This window comes from Lissotriton helveticus, chromosome 1_2 (genome assembly GCF_964261635.1).
Source record: "Lissotriton helveticus chromosome 1_2, aLisHel1.1, whole genome shotgun sequence".
Taxonomy (NCBI): Eukaryota; Metazoa; Chordata; class Amphibia; order Caudata; family Salamandridae; genus Lissotriton; species Lissotriton helveticus.
In genome coordinates, this window is record NC_136058.1 from 409,123,139 (window position 1) to 409,137,481 (window position 14,343).

Genomic DNA, 14,343 nt, shown 5'->3' on the forward strand with positions numbered 1-14,343 from the left:
GTAATATTGAAATAACTTGTATTCTTTAGGGTGTGTTGAACTGTACCTTAGGTTCTGCTTTGGTTCGGCCAGGCTGGACCTTGCTATGGTTTTGAGTTCTGTACCTTGGGGCTTGTCCTGCTAGCCTTCCTATGAAAATGCAATCTAATGACCTCATAGAAACCGAGCTCCTTTGGATTGCTTTAATGTTAATGTTACTGTGATTCATAAAGCGCACATATACCCGGAGGTGTCTTGGCGCTGGATGCATGTTAATTTTATATACAATGCAAGAGGTGCATTGGAACAATGATCACAATCATCTTCAGGGCACCTGTTGTCACGGTGACCATTAGATGATCACGAAAATATTTTTGCCTGAAAGTTGATTGTAAGAGGAAGGATGGCTGCTGGCAGCAGAGAAATAACAGAACCAGCCATGCCACCAGACCCTCTTACTACAGGGCTCTCTTGTGTCCTCAGTGTCTCAGAAGGAGATGCACAAACACTTACAGTGCATTCTTGGAAGGATTCTTTTGGTGCAGGGAGGATCTTTAGGGGCGTTTTCCTCTTTCTGTGCATACTGCAGAATGCAGCACATATGAAAAGAGGGAATAACAAAGAGAAATAAATATATTCCTCCTCAATCCCCATTGCTTGGCAAGGCGTAGCATTTCATCACTTTCCCAGGTTCAGAACTCTTACAGAATCTGGAAATGCAGCAAAATCCATGACAGAATTCATGGGAAAGCCCATGCTCCAATCATGTAACGACACCCAAGTTGAAATGTAACAGAATATAGCGCAAGCTAAAAAACGGTGATGAAACAATCCATGCAATGCTGTGAAATCAGGCTGTGTGAGGGTTTGTAAATATTACTGGAGCCTTTGCATTGTACATGCATCACTCTAAATATTTTTGGGTATATTTACAAGCCCCTTGTGCCACACGTACATAACTTTTTCCATGTTAAAAATGAAGCAAAAGCGGCGCAAGGCGCTTGTAAATAAGCCCATTTCTCCAAACATTTCCAACTTTCCATGAGTGCTCTAATGAACAACATTTTTTAATTATCTCTAAGCACAGAATCTTATAGTGGAAGGGTACACTTCCAGTCCGAAACCCACGCGGCACATTACAGAGATGGCGTTGCACTATAAAGCTTAGCAATGGCGGATGGCGAGCTGACAAGTGAAGGGCGTGCGACCTTCTTGAAAGATTATATAGACTGTCAAGGTGTAGCGTCTATTATCAAAGAAGGACATGCAAAGATAAGGACAGAGGACCATTCATCCCTGTTTAATAACAAAGAAACATATACATACCAACTAAGGCCTTCTGTAGAGGATCTTCCAAGTCAAGTACTGATAGATGCAACCACCTAACTTCATCATTAGAGATAGCAAAGGATAATTGTACCTATTACACCAACCTCTGTGACAGCACAAGACGTCACCAATAAGGTTCCCTCATTACTAGCAGTTTGAGTTTATCCTTTTCACTAGCTGCACAGATAAGTTGTACTGCCAGAGTACCCCAAGAACATCACAAATAGATCATCTTTCCCCTCCTTCCCTCCGTTTTTAAGCAATTATAAAAACAAGTCCTGAAGAAGGTGTTTAAAAAGCAATAGTACCATTGAAACGTGCGTCGGCTAAGAGATAGAGTGTGGCATCCCAGCTCACAGCACAGCTATTCAGGGTTGATCATATCACCTGGTTCTCTTCTGTACATGCAGTGTTGTTCTGGTGGTGCAGAGTATGAATGTGGTGAGTGTAAGAGACATGAGTGGTAGGTGAAAGAGGTGTGATTGAGTGTAGGGGAATTGCTGAATGACTGTAATATAATTTCATCACATGTGATTTCCAAAATATAGATGTGAATAGGATAATGTTTTAATTCAGAAGCCACAAATACTTCTGTATCTGGGAAAATTTCTTGCTAAGCCTGAAAAGTATAATAAACACAAAGCGTAACGAATATAAAAAGTATATAAGAAGAAAATTAAATATAAAATACGTAATGAGAAATTAAAAAAAACATGTTTTTTTGTAATTCAATGTTCATGATGCCCCATTTCTAAGAAATCTTTGCCAGTATTTAAAGTAATTTAGGTCTAGAGGGAATTCTACTGTTCTAGTTCATAGTCTGTTGTTTATTTCCCCTGTTCCCAGACCTACTGAAATCAATTTTGCTCCAGCACAGAACGAAGAAAAACACAATATATTAGTCAAAATGGTGCTGTTCTGATTTCTCTCTCTCTTTGACACAATACAGCTCATCAAATGTGTTTGTGTCAATGCTTTAGTTATCTCAAGATCTTTGCATTTGTTGTCATCTATTTCTATTAGGCTCCGTCTGTCTCTATGTGCCTGAGTCTTGCCATTTGTGTGTTTTTATTGGTTTCTTTCTGTCTCATTCTGTTATAATCTTCTTTCTGCCTCAGTGTTTTCTCGCCTCTTCTTTAGCACCCTTGTGTTTATATTACTTCATTTTTCTGCTCTCCAAACAATTGGAACTCTCTGATACATTACCTATTTTCTGTTATATTTTGTACCACTAAGTACCAGAACTTTCTTCTCTTCTCCTTATTCCTAAAAAATTCCATGTGAAGTGTGAATGTGGCCCGCTCTAAGACTAAAGCCCCATACTTGTTTTTTACAGATATTGCTCGGATTTCTAGATTGCATTTCTTTTTCCTGCAGATTGCCTACTTTGCGAGAAGTGTCTTGCTAGCGGCACCACCCAATGCTCAGGTATCTTTAAGCAATGCCCTCCTGATGTCACTCACTGCGAAAAAGGAGTGGAGAATACCACAATTGGTGAGTGCCACATGCCACATATCTGTAACTCTGTCCTTAGGAGGACACTGCAGCTTGCACCACCTGTGGTCCTTGTCCGCACTGCCAGATACCTGTACCAACGGCACACCTACATGAGTTAATGAATAAATCAATGAATGAATAAATAATGATATTTCTTGAGAACATGACTACTCCATGGAGTGTTCTGGCACCGAGTGGAATGTAAAAGGGCAACGGAAGAGGGGATTATAGAGTGAAGAGTCTATATACCATTACTGTCCTGAATGTATGACTATACCAGGTGAACCAAAGCTGTAAGAAGGACCTGAGCAAGCACTTTGGTATTATTATTTTATTAATCCTATATTAAACACTTTTCTTAGGTGTATTTTCAAAAATAGACTAACAGAGCCACCATGTCGAGAGTTGTCATAAATGTGTGCCACTGTGAAATAAGTCTGGGTTTAAAGCACCAGAAAACACCAGCACAAATTAAGAACTGATTCTGGCCATTTAGTGGTTGGTTGTAAGGTGTCTCTGTGAACTTCAGAATGCTCTTCTGTTGTATCTACATGGCAGTAACTGATTGTGTAAAAGATGTAGGCTGGCATACATTCCTACCTGGGTCCCTTGCTTGTGGTGCCAGATGCCCTAACTCAGCTACACCTCACTAAGGAGGCCTTATAATGGTGTAACAGGGTTGTGGTGCTTGTGTTCCCTTCTGGAGAGTGTATTGACTTGCAGTTCAAGCTGGATTGTTCTCTTGGGTATCAGGTCAGTACTGATTTGCATAAGAACGGCTTCTTTTGTATGGAGTGGCACAGTTGGCATAAAAAGATGGGTTGGAAATCTACTGTGAGCTATTGAAAGTGGTTTAGAAGTGTGGACAAAGTTATACATGCATTTGAGTTCAAAATTAGCGAAATAATGGAGTAATCATCACAGGGGTAGGGGCAAAGTGTGACACCCCATAAAAAAAATGAGGAGGGATATTTGGTGCATAAACACTGAAATAAAAGCTATTTGAACACATTAAACCCTTACTTTTTCTTGGTTTGGTTGTTTCACCCAGACCCCTTAAAGGTAACCATATCTGCTCAGGAACTCATACTGAGATCTTTTTTTGTTTAATCAAAACTTGTATTTGTGCCAACAGGAGATCTTGTTGCTGTAACTGCGTTCAAGGACTGTATGAATCCCTCCAAAGAAGCGGCCTGTGGAAGAGAGCTTTACTTCCAAAACTCCGTGTTCACTTTCCGGATCAGTAGAACATGCTGTGACTCTGACTTCTGCAACAAAGGGGAGGTGGAAGGTATGTATGAGAGTGTGTGTATGGACTCTGAAATCTGTTACACAGGTAATGTGAAGGGTAGATGCAGTCTGTGACTCTAACATCTGTAACAGAGAGTCTGTGACATCTCTAACTCAGGGGGTGTGCAGGGTATGTTCTGTAACAGAGGGGCACGCAAGCCACGTACATTCTTAACTCTGACATCTCTAGCATAGGGGATGCACAGGGCATGCGTAGTCTGTGACTCCAACATTTATAACATTGGGGATGTGCAGGGGGGTTAGAGTCTATAAATTCAATATCTGAAACTGAGAGATTAGGCAGTTTGTTACTCCAACACCTTTAAACGTGAGGATGTTTAGAATATGTAAAGTCTATGAAACGGACATCTGTAAAGGAGGGGCTGTGCAGGGACATGCAGTCTGTGATTATGTCATCTCTGTAGAGGGGTTGTGGAGGGCCATGCATTCTAAGACATTGACATCTGTAAAGGAGGGGCTGTGCAGGGACATGCAGTCTGTGATTCTGTCATCTGTAAAGGAGGGGCTGTGCAGGGACATGCAGTCTGTGATTCTGTCATCTGTAAAGGAGGGGCTGTGCAGGGACATGCAGTCTATGATTCTGTCATCTGTAAAGGAGGGGCTGTGCAGGGACATGCAGTCTGTGATTCTGTCATCTGTAAAGGAGGGGCTGTGCAGGGACATGCAGTCTATGATTCTGTCATCTGTAAAGGAGGGGCTGTGCAGGGACATGCAGTCTGTGATTCTGTCATCTGTAAAGGAGGGGCTGTGCAGGGACATGCAGTCTATGATTCTGTCATCTGTAAAGGAGTGGCTGTGCAGGGACATGCCGTCTGTGATTCTGTCATCTGTAAAGGAGGGGCAGTGCAGGAACATGCAGTCTGTGATTCTGTCATCTGTAAAGGAGGGGCTGTGCAGGGACATGCAGTCTATGATTCTGTCATCTGTAAAGGAGGGGCTGTGCAGGGACATGCAGTCTGTGATTCTGTCATCTGTAAAGGAGGGGCTGTGCAGGGACATGCAGTCTATGATTCTGTCATCTGTAAAGGAGGGGCTGTGCAGGGACATGCAGTCTGTGATTCTGTCATCTGTAAAGGAGGGGCTGTGCAGGGACATGCAGTCTATGATTCTGTCATCTGTAAAGGAGTGGCTGTGCAGGGACATGCCGTCTGTGATTTTGTCATCTGTAAAGGAGGGGCAGTGCAGGAACATGCAGTCTGTGATTCTGTCATCTGTAAAGGAGGGGCTGTGCAGGGACATGCAGTCTATGATTCTGTCATCTGTAAAGGAGGGGCTGTGCAGGGACATGCAGTCTGTGATTCTGTCATCTGTAAAGGAGGGGCTGTGCAGGGACATGCAGTCTATGATTCTGTCATCTGTAAAGGAGGGGCTGTGCAGGGACATGCAGTCTATGATTCTGTCATCTGTAAAGGAGTGGCTGTGCAGGGACATGCCGTCTGTGATTCTGTCATCTGTAAAGGAGGGGCAGTGCAGGAACATGCAGTCTGTGATTCTGTCATCTGTAAAGGAGGGGCTGTGCAGGGACATGCAGTCTATGATTCTGTCATCTGTAAAGGAGGGGCTGTGCAGGGACATGCAGTCTGTGATTCTGTCATCTGTAAAGGAGGGGCTGTGCAGGGACATGCAGTCTGTGATTATGTCATCTCTGTAGAGGGGTTGCGGAGGGCCATGCATTCTAAGACATTGACATCTGTAAAGGAGGGGCTGTGCAGGGACATGCAGTCTGTGATTCTGTCATCTGTAAAGGAGGGGCTGTGCAGGGACATGCAGTCTGTGATTCTGTCATCTGTAAAGGAGGGGCTGTGCAGGGACATGCAGTCTATGATTCTGTCATCTGTAAAGGAGGGGCTGTGCAGGGACATGCAGTCTGTGATTATGTCATGTGTAACTGATGGGATGGGCACGGGACATGCAGTGTTTTGACTGACAGTTGTGATAAAAGGGATTTGCAAGGTTCACACAGTGTGACACTTCAGTGACATGGTGTGTGAGAGGTTGGCCTGGTATGTGATGCACACACATGTAAGTTGGCACCCAGCACCAGTCCAGACAACCAATATGGTGAATTTAGTGGTCTTAGACAGCCTTAAAAATGTCTCTGAGTAGTAGTTGTTGAGAGCAGCCTTCAGTGCAGATGGCGTGTAAAGCAGCTCGTTTTACTTGAACATGATCGTATAGGTATAGATTAAATGAAAAAGAACCACACAATGTATTTATATAAATATGTATTTATTATAAGACATTCACTAACACGTTTGGATATCTCCTAGCTGGAGATATACACAATACTCACAATACTTTGTAATAGAAACAGGTACGTAGAACATAATACACAGTGGTCGACGGGGGCCGCGTGCAGTGTGGTAACACTACCGCTGGATCAATAAAAGTCAATGGGTAAGTCGCGGTTGAAATTTTAAAGAAGAAGGACCCTTCCCAGTGGACCATGAAGAAATCCCTTGGAAGACAGTAGGTTAGAGAGCCACCCCACCCGTGGATACCTTAGGAACCAGGTTACCTGCACCAAGGAGGTCGGGTGCATAGTTGTAAAGTGGCGTCGGAAACCATTGTCGAAATCAATGAGAGATTTCAGGAAAATGCCACTGCTGGGGAAGGTGAAACTGTCCAGTAGAAGCCAAAGGTGGATTCGAGATGTGAAGAACCTGTAAGCAGAGGGGACAGAGTCTATGACACACAGGAGTGACCCGGAGGCACGGAAGAGGAATGCCCACTGATGCCGGGGGTTGCAGGAGGGCTGACAGTGACCTTAGAACTGCAGGGATGTGGACGAGGAGACACTGGAAGACCAGGAGCCATACATGAGCTTTCCTACATCAGATTTTGAGAGTTGAGGAATCAGTGTTTGGCGGGAGCATGTAAAAACATTGGTAAATGCAACCAGAAGGGAAGTTGAAAGATGTGCAATGTCTGGATCAGCAAGGTCCAGGAGACTCCAGTTTTAAAGAAATGCTGGATGTTTTGGGGTTGACGATGAGGATATCAGAAGTGACTCACGAGGCTGGACACACTCTCAACTGCATTGGTTCCAATATGAACGCAATGACGGTGGAACCCCCTGTACGGCAATCTTGGACCGATCATTATTTCATTGAATTTAGCCTTAAGATAGAGGGAAATGAGATAAAGATAAAGGAGACATCAAAAAAGGGCATATCCTCACCTTGTTGGGGAAAAATCATAGAGCACCCTGACCTTGGTGAATGGGTGAAGGAGAGCAAACCCGCTCTCTCAGGGAATACCACAATAGATAAACAGAGATTTGAGGGATGGATGACTGCGATCAGAAACCAGATTAAAAACCCAGGTAGAAGTTTTACATCAAGAAAAAGGAGGATATCTGCACCCTGGTTCTCATGTGAACTAAAAGAAATGTTGGATAAAGTTAGAGTTCTAGAGCGGAGGTGGCGACGAAACTATGGGAACGAAGAAAAGGAGGTATACAAGAGAGCAAGGAGGCTCTATCATGCCTCTATAAAAGGCGCGAAAGCCAAGTACTTCACGTCCCAAATTGAAGCCTCTAGCAATAAACAGAAATAAATATTTAAAATTGTTAACAGCTTTAGAAAGCCCAAAGTTTTGTTTTAACACACGAGATCCACCCTCCCAGACCCTCGGTGACGAGATAGCTAACTATTTCGTACAGAAAATAGATACCCTCATGAAAGACTTCCCTCAGTTTGAGAAAGAGGAGTTAGAGGATAAAACGAACACAAATATATACAAACCCTGCTGGGAAACCTTCAATCAAATTAGTCTGGAAGACACATACCAGGGGATATCTGCTATTAAGTCAGGATCTCCCTTCGATCCTTGTCCCCCTACGTTGCTTAAAGCAATAATAGAAGAGGTCAACCCAGGAATTAATTCTATCATAAACTCATCCCTCCAATCAGGTGAAATCCCCCCATAATGGAAAGTGGCAGCAGTTAGACCACTGCAAAAGAAGGTTTTGCAGGACCCTGCGACCCTTTCTAACCTGCGCCCCATCTCACTCCTCCCAGCACTCTGCAAATTAACGGAATTGTATGTTAATAAGCAATTTATGGCTTTTTTGGAAGAGAATGAAATTCTTCACCCATGTCAAGCAGGTTTTAGAGCACACATTCAACTGAATCTGCACTGTTGTCCTCAACTGAAACCATTCGAGCTGCATTGGATCAGGGCAAGATGGCAGTCCTGATCCTATTAGATCTCTCTGCAGCGTTCGATATGGTGTCCCATGCTATCCTTCTACATCGCCCAGCAAATGCGGGCATAGCGGGAACCGTTTTCGAATGGTTTAAAAATGATCTGGCACACAGGCGCCAGATCATTATGTTGGGAAATTTTTGTTCTGTGGAGAAAGTGCTGAAAACAGGGGTCCCGCAGGGCTCCAGTTTGAGCCCCACATTGTTCAACTTGTATATGGTTCCCCTGATCAAACTGATCTCTTCTTTCGGTATTAGTACAATTGCATACGCCGATGATACCCAGTTGGTATTGGTTCTTGATAAGAACCAAACCAATGCGGAAATGACCCTGAGGGAATGCCTATCGGCAACCTTTACGTGGATGACGAACAATCATTTAAAGTGTAACTCTGCGAAAACAGAAATTGTGCCTTTTGGACCCAATAACTGTTTTTCTCCTCACGACTGCTGGCCTAAGGAGACAGAGGCTCCACCAAAGACTATCAATGCAGCACGAAATTTGGGTATCAAATTTGACAACACCCTGTCCTTTAAACAACAAGCCAAAGAAGTGGCAGGTGTCTGCTTTAACATCATTAGGGGTCCTAGAAAATTCTTCGCCCTGCTCCCCCTGAGTGCCAGACGGACGGTTGCAGTGGCGCTGATAACATCTAGACTAGATTACTGCAAAAGTCTGTATGCAGGGTTAAATAAATCTGCCCTGCACAGACTCCAGATGGTCCAACATGCAGCCGCCAGAATGGTCCTCAGACGGCCCATAAAATCTTCGGCCTCTGCTGCATTAGATGCCCTACACTGGCTCCCAGTACAAAAGCACATCCTGTTCAAGGTCCTTATTTTCACCTACAGAGCTTTCCATCATCAGGGCCATTGTACCTGCGTAGGCACTTTATACAATATCACCCGACGCAGGAACTTACAGCCACATGCATCATTGTAGGAATTTGCGATTCCTAAATTGCGAAAATTAAGGAATCTCAATTTAGGAATTGCAAATTCCTATGCATTAAGAATTCGCAAAAGTTTTTGCGATTTCCTAATTTTCCTTATTTGCGATTCCTTAATTGCGAATCGCAAATAAGGAATTGCTTTACATTGATTCCTATGGGCCTAGAGGCCCATAGGAATCAATGGGAAGGCATTCTCATTTTGCAAATTTGCAATTAAGGAATCGCAAAATGAGAATGCAATTTCAAGGGTGCAGGGGGGATCAAAAGGACCCCCCCTGCACCCCTGAAATGTCACGTAAGTACATTTTCTTCACACACATGTCCCAAGGGCATGTGTGTGTGTAAAATATAAGTTTCAAAAATGCATTTTTTTGCATTTTTGAAACTTTTCGCAATTTACCATGAAGGTTTACTTCATGGTAATATTCCCCTTCCTAATTGCGAATTCGCAAATTAAAAAAAATCATGCATAGCATTTAAGAAATCGCAAAATTAGCGATTTCTTAAATGCTAACGCAATTTGAGAAATCGTCAAAAATTGCGATTTCTTAAATTGGGAAAATTGAAAAAAAAATGATGCATCCCACAAAAGGTTTTTGCATTCGCAAACGGCCGAATTTTGCGATTCGCGCCGTTTGCGAATGCAAAAAAGCTTGTTGCACGTGGCCCTGAGATTCTCTACAGCCAATCTCCTCCTCGTTCCTAGATTTAGGCTGACAACCAAAGGAGGAAAATCCCTAGCAGTTATCGGCGCTAAAGCATGGAATAAATTACCCCACTTCCTCCGGGAAGCCACCACGGAGCAAAGGTTCAAAAAAATGCTGAAAACATGGATTTACACACTGTCAGACACAGGCTGCAAAGCCCTGCTATGATCCCTCCTCTCCAACATGGGCAGTCCAGCTGTGGTTATCTGCTGGTAATCAGGAGTCGCAGCGCCAAGATACTCCTTGGAGTGTCAGCGCGCTATAAAAATTTCACATCACATCACATCACATTACTCAACATAAGTAGGGAACTCAGGGTAGGCCCAAGCAATCAGGGGAGCCCAGAAAAATTCGGAGGTGAACCTCAAGAGGACCCACAGGCTGGTGGCACTGGAGTCACGGAGAACCTCAAGAAGTTCACTAAGAGATGCAGGCCCATGGTGCAAGTGATACAGTGGGAATGAAAATCTTAGTCACTGGATATGCTTAAGGTTGGGGCAACTTGGAGCCGAAACATATTGGTATAAAGAAGTGAACAAGCCTTAGCAATGGCAAGTCAACTCACTTCACAGGAGTATGGTTCCGGTAGCTCAGACGAGGGATACAGGCCTCAAAATTGGTGAGAGGACAGGGCAGGCCTTGTGGGATGTGAAGAATTACTATCTGTATTGCTGGACCTTTTTAGAGTCCGGAGGAGCTCAGGATCAGCAGACCGGTCAGCTCATTTGAGGTGCCTGCAGATGCAGGAATTTGACTTCTTTACTTCAAGGGAGATTCCTTCAGGTGTCTTTGGTGCCCACAGGCCTTGAAAGGTTCCTTTTTGGTGCACAGGCATGGAAGTTTGGGACGATTCAGGGGTCCCTCCCTAAGGATGGCTAAACAAGGGGGAGGATACTCCCCTGTCCTTTGTCCAGTCTCGCACCAGACTATGCATGGAGGGCAACAAGTGTGCCCTGCACGCAGACTATGTTGTGGTGGCAAGCAATCCCACCCGACCGCAATATAATACACTCTATCTGGGAGGTGGTCACATTTTTCTGTGACAGGATGCCGATTGTTCTGCCTTCGCCTGCTCAAGCTCAGCTCAGCAGCAGGAGGGCAGAACTGTGTCTCTGGGAGAAAGCAGCCATGTTGTGCTGCCTGGGTCTGGAAGGCTGTTACCAGAATCTCTGTGGACCTTACGGAGGCCCTTTCCAGTGCTATGATTCCAACATGTTTGATACCAAACATGACATGGTTTGTTGCAGCCAGTATTGAGATGGTCATCGCAGAATGACGCAGTGCCCCTCTACATGTTATATGGCTCTCTCACTTACTACCCAGGAAAATGGACTCCAAAGGCTGTAAGGGTGTCCTGCTCATGGAAGGGCACCTCCACACTTAGACCCGAGCACCCTGCCTTCAGGATTGAAAAGGCCTGCTGTAGGGGTTACTTATAGGTTTCAAGCGCAGTGACACTAGATATAAGAAAACGTATGCCTTTACATACGCTACAATGGCATGCTCATTTTGAATGGTCTCCCTTAGGTGGGATAATGCATGTTTCAGCCCATGGGGGAACTCTGGAATACCTATGCCCTGGATACCTTTGTACCATATAATAGGGAGTGATCAGGCTACCCCAGTATTCATTGAGGGGTGTACCTAAGTACTTACCATAACAATTCATGGGATAAAGCAAAGAGACTAGGGTCCTGATTAGCAGGATCCAAGTCAGACTAGTCAGAAACAGCAGTACATCAAGCAAAAAGTGGGGGTAACCATAAGAATCACATTTTACTTTCCTACATAGAATATAAGGAAGGAGTGTATATTCTGTGTCTTTGACTCCAGGAACATTGGAGATGGGCATCATATTTAATTGCAGGAACTTGAAAAATACCTAGACTTCACTTAGCAAGTGCTAAGACTTCTCACCGATACTGTTCATTACTCTAAATCACTCGTCTTTGCTCTAACACTCAACACCAAAATCAAGAGCATTCAAACCTCTGACGGTTGTGAATCAAAGCACAACACAGACATCAATAATTTCAACTTTCACATAGATTGACCCCATGAAATCTATATATGCATTTGAGATGTCATCAGTGATGTCACTGACCATGTCATGAATTATGTAATATGTGACGTCATCAGCAGTGCATTGCGGGGGCGCAAGTTATAGTTAGCTGAACTAACTATAACGCTGGAATTTCTCTGGTTTTGTATGAGTGAAATGTCCAACTAACTATAACGACTCTGAAACCTATGGCTCTTTCAGTGAATTTCTAAAGTTTTTTTAAATGCTAATTTCTAACTATAACGTGCCTGAAACCTATGTGTTTTCTGTGAATTTCAAAGGTTTTTTAAATGTGATTTTCTAACTATAATGTCCCTGAAGCCTATGTGTTTTTGTGAAATTAAAAGGCTTTTAAATGCTAATTTCTAACTATAACATAGCAGCCGCGTTGGCAAAGTGATGGAGAAAGGTGAGCGTGGCCTTCAAACAACTTTTAGCAAAATCCACTGTGTGGGATTTAGCAGACGTAATAGGAGGGATAGTGAGCCCCAGACGTCAACCTTGGGGGCAACTACCCCTTTTATTTCCTGCAGTAAGTCCCACACAGTAGGATTGCTAACTTGTTATATCAGGCCCACCCCCACCCTCCAGCACTCTGCAAAGGTGCCCCTGGTGTCTTCTAAGTAGGGGGATTAAGTCCCCTTGCATCCTGAGGGTCCATGGGGGCAACTAGCCCACCAGGTACCTCCAGTAAGCGCAATAAAGCTACATTGCAGAGTGTTGTAAAAAGGGGTGTGGCCTCAGACCACCTCTCTGCAACACAGCTCTGTGGCACTTACTGGAGGTACCCGGTGGGCAAGTTTGCTGAGTGCTGCAGGGAGGGGGCAGGGCCTCATGCACAAAGCTGGCTTTTTTGGCGGTTCAAAAGGGGGGCTGTGTGGCCCCCCCTCCTTTTACATTATCTGGTCCCCAGGGACCCCGTCCTCCAGGGCCTGCCCTTTTTTAACTTTTTTTGTTTGGTATTTTTAATTTTAGAGCAGGGTCAGGAAACCCCCCTCCTTAGGCCTCTATTGGCCCGGCGACCCCATCCCCGGAGCTGTGCTTCATTTAACAAAATAATAATAATATTGAAGGGGGCCCATTGTGTTGGGGAGCATGGGGGGAGCCCCAATGCACCCACCCTCCCACCAGCTTCAGGCTTCCTGAGAGAGCCGTCATTGCTTTTGAGCAATTGGAACTGCTGACATGCAACTCCCCTCGCTCAAAAACAATCATCTGCTTTGCTTCAATGAAGCGAGAGCAGGTTTCCATGCCACGCGGCTCCCGTCCTGTCATTGCAAATAGCAGTGTTCTTGGGGTGGCGGTCCCCAGGGCATCAAGGGCTCCAGGAGGGGGGGCGCATGGCTCCCCTCCCAATGTTTAAAGCCCGGGGAAGGTGGCCGTCCCCATGGGCATAATGGACACCAACATTTGCATACAGAGTGCCCCCGAGAGGTGGTGGGTCCCGGTGCATGTGGGGGGCTCTTGCCCCACACACTTTAAAAAAAATATATATATATACACACAGTCCTGGAGAGGTGGCATTCCCCGGGGCTGTGGGGGGGAGCGTGCCCCCGGCTTACAATTGATAAAACCCCGGGGAAGTGGTGGTCCCCGGGGCAGCATAGGGGGTGGGACCCCCATGCATTATTTTTATAAAAAAGCCCACTGGGGGGCTAATGCTTGTGAATAGGTCGGCTAGGTCCATAGATAACAATAATGTTAGCCCTAACACCTCCCTCATTAATCGAAACCCAGACATGTTGGTAAGTGCCCTGGAGAACTGTATCCAGGTAGATTCACAGTTCTATCACCCACAAACCTACTATAACAAGGTTGGCTTTTGCCTCTTGGAATACAGCGGCACAGCACTCTAACATATCATCAGCAGATTGTTCAGCGTTTATAGAGGACCATGATATATGGGCCTCACAAGAAACATGGTCACTCAATCAAATCTATCTCTCAGGTTATCTAAATGTTTCCAAACCAACCCTTGGTGGACAAAATGGCAGACCCTCAGGAGGGCTTACCATATGTATCAGGCAGCACTCTGGCTATAGGGTTGAGGAGGTACCAATCGATAACCCTGATATCATGGCTATTCTCTTATGCCCGAAAAATCCGATGTATTAGTAATTAATATATATGCAAGAGGGTTGGTGGGTGGTAAATTATCAAACACCATCTCTCTACTCAATAGCTTCTTAGACAACAACATGGGCAGTAGTAACCTGGTGATTGCAGGTGATTTCAGCTGGTCATTCAAGCCCCTTGATTATGAGGATGGCTGCCTTAGTGCCGAGGAGGACGTCCAA

The 14,343-nt window shown here is 44.7% G+C and overlaps 1 protein-coding gene across 1 annotated transcript in view; it reads left to right on the plus strand.

Moving 5' to 3' along the window:
• Positions 1-1,149: 1,149 nt before the first annotated feature.
• The window catches only part of LOC144804675 (phospholipase A2 inhibitor and Ly6/PLAUR domain-containing protein-like), a 47,169-nt gene continuing 33,975 nt past the window's right edge, over positions 1,150-14,343 (plus strand). Inside the window, exons 1-3 of the mRNA XM_078671924.1 lie at positions 1,150-1,341; positions 2,664-2,802; positions 3,941-4,096. Coding sequence (XP_078528050.1) covers positions 1,150-1,341; positions 2,664-2,802; positions 3,941-4,096 — 487 coding nt within the window. The remainder of the gene's footprint in view (positions 1,342-2,663; positions 2,803-3,940; positions 4,097-14,343) is intronic.